Source organism: Oryza glaberrima, chromosome 9 (genome assembly GCF_000147395.1).
Source record: "Oryza glaberrima chromosome 9, OglaRS2, whole genome shotgun sequence".
NCBI classification, from domain to species: Eukaryota; Viridiplantae; Streptophyta; class Magnoliopsida; order Poales; family Poaceae; genus Oryza; species Oryza glaberrima.
The window spans coordinates 15312395-15320423 of NC_068334.1; the positions used below are offsets into that span (position 1 = coordinate 15312395).

The 8029-nt window shown below is 42.0% G+C and overlaps 1 protein-coding gene across 1 annotated transcript; it reads right to left on the minus strand.

Annotated features, from left to right (window-relative positions):
• Positions 1–492: 492 nt before the first annotated feature.
• Positions 493–3557, minus strand: LOC127784713 (protein DEEPER ROOTING 1). The gene is made up of 6 exons (XM_052312054.1): positions 3312–3557; positions 3117–3195; positions 1275–1753; positions 1012–1183; positions 868–920; positions 493–757 (listed from the first exon to the last, which is right to left on the minus strand). The coding sequence occupies exons 1-5, from the start codon at positions 3315–3317 to the stop codon at positions 901–903; spliced, it is 756 nt and encodes a 251-aa protein (XP_052168014.1). The 5' UTR covers positions 3318–3557; the 3' UTR covers positions 493–757; positions 868–900.
• Positions 3558–8029: the final 4472 nt, after the last annotated feature.

Consider the following 8029-nt stretch of genomic DNA (forward strand, 5'->3'; position numbering starts at 1 on the left):
TCAATTTGCGTCAAGGAGAGAGTTTTTTTTTTTTTTTTGAGGCAAGTCAAGGAGAGAGTTGATGGAGCTGCCACGAGAATACGCTCTTCTGCGAGATCTAACGTAGGGGGGAGGTTCACCGGAGCAGCGGTTGCGCCATGCTCTCTCGTGGACGAGGGAATCCTGCCCGGCCATCACGTATGGCCGGGGTACGGGCCGGCAGAATCTCGCCGATGTCAAGCGTGTCCAAGCACAAGCTCCCAAGAACGTACAGCAGCAACGCAACGCAACACAGACAGGCGTCCGTGCCTGCAACGGATGGAAGGTGCGTTTTCTTCTCTGCCACACGGACAAGATATTACGCTCTGCCCGTACTGTACCAACAACGTTGTCAATCTTACCGTTTTATTACTCTTTATTGGAGTGTAGAAATCAGGTGATCAAACAGTTATTCAGCAAGTGTTAGAGATGATGTGAATTTAACTAGTGAATTGAATTGGATATGGCAGACAACTCTGGAATCAACAGATGGCAATTGTCATAGAAGATAGTTGAAAAAATTGAATGCGTTCTTTACAGTTTCAGGGCAAAAGAGAGTAGACACATGGAATAGGCCTTTGTCCCAGAACCTCCTTATCATGATTCAAATTACAGATGGTTCATGTCAGAAATAATGGAGGAGCATTACATGATCATAGCTTCATTGCTAACTATATCCCATATTTATATCATTACGTAGTAACACCATAAACCCCAAGCTTGCCAGGACCTTTGGAACCTGCAGATTGGAATCACACTAATCAGATCAAAACAGAGAGACATGCTAGATCAAGGATAATTCACATTTGAGTTGAGTTGAAAATTTGGGGATCAAAGAAAGGTATATACCTGGCATGAACGAACTAACATATTCACCCAACTTTACATTTCAAGCACAATATCTGGAAACAAGAAAAGTTCATATTCAGTCAGTTGCTCCATTGACAAAAGTGGCAAAAGAAAAGGTTCAATTCATGATAGTATGCTACTTACACTCTGAATCAGTTTTGACCCATTTTGCACCATCATCGTCTAGATCACGCAGTGCATCCTCCAGGCACTCATTGATTTCTGTCTCATCTGGCTTCCAGTCCAAATGCCTCTTAGCAACTAGCGTGGAAGAATTTTGCGGGTGTATTTTCTTCTGCAATATTGCCTTGAGCAACTGCAATGAACATCATATAAGATAATAAGAGGACGAGAAAGTATGTAAAACTTATCATGTTACATAAGAAAATAATAATTTCACTGTGTACCTTCTCCATTCTTGATTGAGGAAATGTGTTCCTTGGTTCTGGAACTACGGAGGTAAAGCCACCCTTACACATGAATAACTTGAGCAACGAAGCGACTGATCTCGGCTTGAGTGTATTTCCTTTCTTTCCTAACGAATTCTTTGATTTACTTACAATGATCCTTTTGTTGATCAACTGTCTAATATGCTTCTCATTGTCTTCCCCATCGGCGCGCTTTTGTAAACCTACTTGGTCATCATCATGCGAGCGTTGAGCTTCTGCTTGATCTTTGATTGCTAGTAGCGTTTCGAATTCTTTCCGTATCTTGTCTACTTCTTCCTCTGTAAATTTGACGGTATCTTGCACTGACTGCACATTGTCGGATGAATTCTCCACCTGAGCTACCTCCTCAATCTGCTTATTTCCAAATGTCCCAATAGCAAGCAATGATTGGGGCCAATCACTGAATTCATCCTTTCGACAATCTGACACGTTAGCACCTGCGCATTAGAACTCGATTAAGCCGCAAGATCAGTAAACAAACATAAATATATGGTCCTAAGTTCATATTAGCATAAATTGGATGTCTAGAGCATGGACCACAAATTTTTAATCCTTAAACACCCAGTGATTCTCATTGGCCTATCACTCTTTAAGTACAATGTCTGCCCATGCTTACTCCACTCCCTGATGTTTTCACCTGCCATTTTTCTGTATACCAGGAATAACTTATCACAGCAGTTGTTACCACTTAAACAATGCATTCTCTGTACAATAGTAGTCTTTTTATGTAATCTTGAGAGATAAATAATGTACTGTAGTCCAGCTGGACTAGTGGCTCAGATCTGATTCCTTAGTACGATTTACGAAACCATCCGAGGTCAGGATATTGTCTGCTCAAATCAAATTCTTCTTGGTCACAAGTGGAGGGTTGGGGTTATAAATCAACTAAATAATTGAAGCCATACTGACTAGTTGGAAACACTTGCTTGCAGGGTTGCACTTAGTCAAGACTTTGACCCATACTGACTAGTTGGAAGCAGTGCTTTACAGAGATATTGGCGTGGCGGGCATCAGGCCATGAAATAGTCCTTTGGGGGTATAACATATGCACAAAAATCTCTCACTTTTCGTGCTAGGGAAGAGGAAAATAAAATTGAAAACTCCTACTGAACTTAAAGCGCCGTTTAGAATGCAGGAATTTTTTTTCCGGAAGTGCGATAATTGAACTGTTTCCAGTGAAATTCCTGCGTTCCAAACAACACCCAAGTGCATATAAGAAAAATTTCTCAAAGGATCAGAAATAACATTGTCATAATACATCAATGTTTGCTCCATCACATTGGCGTTGTGATAGGTTACTCAGGAATCAGGGGGTGGTAATCCAGAAAATCGCAGAGCGAAAAGCGTTCTGTTACTAGCAATTAGGAGAAACCTTTAAATCGTTCACTCTTGTATATGGCTACCAAGACAACAAAGTATATCAGCATATTCAGAAATGAACATGGCAAATGATGCCTAAGCGGAAACTGCTAAGAGGTAAAGACACCATAAATGGAGCAGAATGACAGCAGGAAAAGATTAAATTAGGACAAGGCAATAAAGTATCATCGTATCCAGAAATGAATAAGGCAAATGATGCCTAAGCAGAAACTGCTAAGAGGTAAAGACATTATAACTGCAGCAGAATGACAGAAAGAAAATATTAAATTAGGAAACGGCTTCTAAATTACTGTCCGTACTCTCCCTCTCCCCTCAAGGAACAGGGAAACATTTCATAAGAACAGCATGAAGCCTGGTGAACAACAATCACCTTAGTTCTGAAAGAATTTACAAGGAAACTGAAAGTTCAGGTACACTCACGGTAAGGCGCAGAAGAATTTGCGGGAAACCGATTTGCTTCTTGCTTCCCACTGATCTTGTTGGCTACCCAGCTGAAAATCTGCAGAGAAAACCCAAGCCTCATGATGCCATCAAGAAATGGATCAACACTACCAACACTTCAAATCTATTAACCTCTCTGAAATGATTAATCACACCGATGGTTTGAGCCTTTACCTTCATATCCTGGCCTGAAGAATGAGAGATTGGGGAGGGAGAAAGCAGCTAGCTGATGAAGCTACCAAGAAATGCAAGCTCCTAGCAATGGCAGAGAGAGGAGGAAAGGAGATATGTAAGACTTGTAGTGGCTGCTATTGGCGATGGAATTGGTGCAGAGAAGTACTACTAGTAGCCTACTGGGTGTGATTTGAAGGGGTTCAAGTTCCAAGGATTGGAGGGTTCGGTGCAGCGTGGCTGGCTTCAGGATAGCTTGCTATACTTCATCTGGCATGTCACTTCCTTTACCTTCCTTTTATAGATGACTCCAAACCGGGTTACCAGCTCAACAGGTGGGCAATATATCCTATGCACACGTGCCCTCACATATACACACGTGCACACCAACTAAAAAATGTCACCAAAAAATCTAGAAAAAATCATACACATACTTTCAATTGTATTACACCTAGAGTTAAAATCTTAACGTCTCTGACAGTTTTAAGGTTGCAATTTTGTCAGAATTTTATCTTTTTTGTTATTCTCTATGTAGAATGAATTTGAAGATGCGACTTTGCACGTAGATGTAATTTGAAAGTACATGTATGAATTTTCCTAGAATTTTTTGTGATAATTTTTAGTTGGTGTATACGGTGTGTATACGCGAGGGCCTGTGTGGATAGGATACGTTCCCTTCCCCAACAGGTGAGCCATGGAATGATAACAGGACACAGCTATATATATAAACAATGGAATTTGCACTTTCTTCGGAAGAGAAAATTCGGTATTTGCAACTCCAGCTACCGTACGCCCATATGCGCCATACGGATTGTAATATTGAATTGATGTTTCTAGATATAGATAGTGTAAACTTGTGATCGACCTCACACTTTTGAGGAACCCAAAATTGTGGTAGCTACACCTCAACGGGGGTGCTTCTACCCTACTTAAATTGTAGAGAAGTTTATGGTACTTAAGAAAGTACATGCAGGACTTGTACGATATTTCGAGACACCTACTAGAGATATTAAGTTTTACGATAAAAAACCATCATCTCGGTATACCTTCTCAAGAATGATAAAACTATCTGACTACTCCCTCCGTCCTAAAATATGGTAATTTTTGTGTGTCCAAATTCATAGCTAAAAATTGCTATATTTTAGGACGAAGGTAGTATATCGTGGGATCGTCTAGTCAAGTGTTCAAAAACTCAACATGTAAGAAAATTCCCAATCCATCCCTAGAAGAAGCTATAATTTGACGGTTCAGCTGCAATAAGTAGGGTGACTGTAGTTTTAAACAGTTATATTATGTTCGCCAGATCAAAATCAAAGGACTCAGATTTACCCAGGTATTGCAGACTGTTTGAATACCGTGCACTGGTTCGCTTGCACTGCAGCCAGCGAGAGAGTATCCAAAAATCAATGCCTCAAAGGAAGAAACCCGGTTGTTAATTTTTTTTTCCAGGGGGAGAAGAAGAGTTATTAGCTAAGATAAAGTACAGCGCGGCGAGATCGACGGCAAGTTGGGGCACCAAGTGTCACGACCGCGCCGCAACGGATCCCATCGCACTTGGTCGGGCCCGACGCGTGTGCCAGAATCACGTGTTAACTTCCTTAAACCCGGCATTAGCGCGGGTAAGTACGGGGCGCCCGCCTTGGTTAACCAGCACGAGGGGCGCCTGCACCGATGCTAATCACGTTTCTGGGGGTTAACTGCTGAAGTACACCCCCATCTCCACTAGCAGCTATTCCGTCCATTAACTACGCAATAATGGTACTAGACCGTGGATGCACCTGGACCAACAAGCTAACATGACATGATAGTGCTATATATATATATCTGCAAAACTAAAATTACGTTGTGGCAATACATTGTAACAAAACCAAATTTACCAATTTAGATTAGAAGCGCTAACGAAAATTCTACTAATTAGATATCTCTAGTCAATTTCTAAACACACATTCTTATCGCTACGTGGGTGAGTAGGGGTGGTTATTCAGTCTGACCGATTAATTTTGTTTGGTTTTTCGGTCCTCTCAAAACTTCAGCCTCTAAAATCAAGATTGAAATTTAATATAAAACCATAAAACCTAAAATATTCGATCATTTTTATAGTTCGGTCTTCGGTCATGGCCGAGCTGACCGATCAATTTCGATATATGTTTTGAGAGTAAATTTTGCCTGCAACTCCTCAATCCCACAACTGTAGTTGTCGTTCTCCTCCTTCAGGCACTCTCCTTAGCGGCCTGGAGGCATTGTCGCCAGCCACCTACAAGCTAGTGGAGGGAGCGGAGGCACAAGATGGGAGGAGAGTGCGACTGTGCTGGGACTTAGCCAGTGACTGTTGGGGAAGACGAGCTAGGGATAAAGATGAAAATAAGGTGGTGCTTGAAACTAATAAAGATTAAGATTAAGTAAGAGCATAAAAAAAAAGAAAGTTACTAATGGTTAATTAAGTTTTAATTATTACTAGTTGGAAAATTGATTTAGTTAATATTTTAGAGCAATTTCTATGTAGAAAGCTTTTGTACGAAACGTACCTTTTTAGCGGTTTAAAAAATATGCGAACGGAAATCAAAATATATATCTATATCTTAATAAAAAAGCAGGGTAGGTTTGCTTGGTTTCGTGCTATATTTCTGCTCAATCCGTCAACGGTTAACTGAGGCCTTATGACCAGAATTTCCCGTATTAGATTTGGTTAGCCAAGAGCACAGACCGAATTCTTTAACGGGAATGCTAGGGGACAGGATACCGTCCCCCAACGGGATGCTCCTCCTCCACGACACAATTCTCACCCATGCAACGTGGCCGAAGCCCTCAACGCGCACCAGGCCTGCTCACCCGCCGCCGCGCCCGTCCCCCGCCGCCATCGTCGTCCCCCACCACCGCCGCCGCGCCCATCCCCCACCGCCGCCGTCGCCGTTCCCCGCCGCCGCCGCGCCGTCCCCCACCGTCCTCGTCTACAAGTGACGGCTACAGTAGGCCGGCCGCGCGCGAGTCGGGATGCTCCCCAACGGGATGCCCAGCTATATCTAGTAGGAATCACCTGATACCTGGTAGGTATCATCTGATACCTCGCAGGTATCACACGATACATGGTAGAAATCGTCTGATACCTGACAGGCATATCACATGATACCTCGCGAGTATCACACGATACGTGGTAGAAATCGACTGATACCTGACATGTATCACATAATACCTTACGAGTATCACGCGATACGTGGTAGAAATCGTCTGATACCTGACAAGTATCACATGACAAGTATCACCTAAAACGTGTGTAGAATCGTCTGATACCTAAAAGGTATCACACATGATACCTACTTGAGATCATCCCGTTCGAAAACGGGATTCCGTTATATACTAGCCCCCATTCTTTAAACATATCTTAGGTTTGGCCAGTGGGGCGTATGCTCTAATTTTATGATATTATATGATCCTACCAAACCAAAATGATACTGATTCTATCTAGTATCCTACTTTTTATAGTATTTTGATCTTTCTTTTCACACGATCATACGAAATCTTAGCTAGTATACCGATTCTACGATCCCCACGATTCTATAAAATACTATTTATAAAAAGATGGATTCAAAATAATATGAATTAATATGGTTAAGTTTACATAAAACCAATTAAATTTATCAAAATTAATATTATATACTTTAATTTATACAACATATTCTATATTCCATATAAAAGTATATACTTTCTAAATTCTGATAGTTTCCCGATTTTATGATACTACAAATAAAAAATGATATTACCCTCGATACTTATCACCTTCCTCTTAGGCCTAGTTTAGTTCCCAAAAAATTTTCCCAAAAACATTATATCGAATCTTTGGACACATGCATGAAGCATTAAATATAAATTAAAAAACTAATTGCATAGTTAGGGGAAATCGCGAGACAAATCTATTGAGCCTAATTAGTCCATGATTAGTCATAAGTTTTACAGTAACCCACATTTGTTAATGACAGATTAATTAGGCTCAAAAGATTCATCTCGCGGTTTCCAAGCGAGTTATGAAATTAGTTTTTTCATTCGTGTCCGAAAACCCCTTTGAAAATCCGGTCAAACATCCGATTCGACACCTAAAATTTTTTTTTCGCGAACTAAATAGGCCCTTAGCCAAGAGATCCTCAATTTGTTAGGCGCATACTCCATTTTGTAGTAGTACAACATGCGTACAGTCGGAATGTCGATTACGAATCTCACAGTACGGGAAGAATATGCTCCGTCCTTTGCAACTAACCTGAAGATCCTTCTTCAGAGAGAGCTTTCAACTTCCAAGTTCCAAAGCCCCCTTGCATAACGCAACACACCAAGCTACTGCTGTCACTGCTTCCTCTCCAGATCTTTCCTGCAACCTGTACTTCCAGACAGCAACGTAACCCCCCTAGCTGCAAACAGCGGACCGGACCGCGACGATACACCCTGCTGCTTGCTATGTGGGCATGTGGCGCATGAGGTCGGCATCCGGCATATTATCCTTGTTCGATCCCCCCACCACAGTACTGTACAGTCCTACTACACTCGATCGATCAGTCCAGTCTCCTCCATCTATCCATCCCCACATGTACGTCCTCTCGCCATCGCCGTCTCATGTTCATGCCATGGACAACGGCATCCGTGCGAGCGAGATCCATGACGAGACGAGAGACAGCTTGCCCAGCTTGTGCTCGCACCGTCGTCAATTTGCGCAAGTCTGCCGTGCCGGCCTGCAA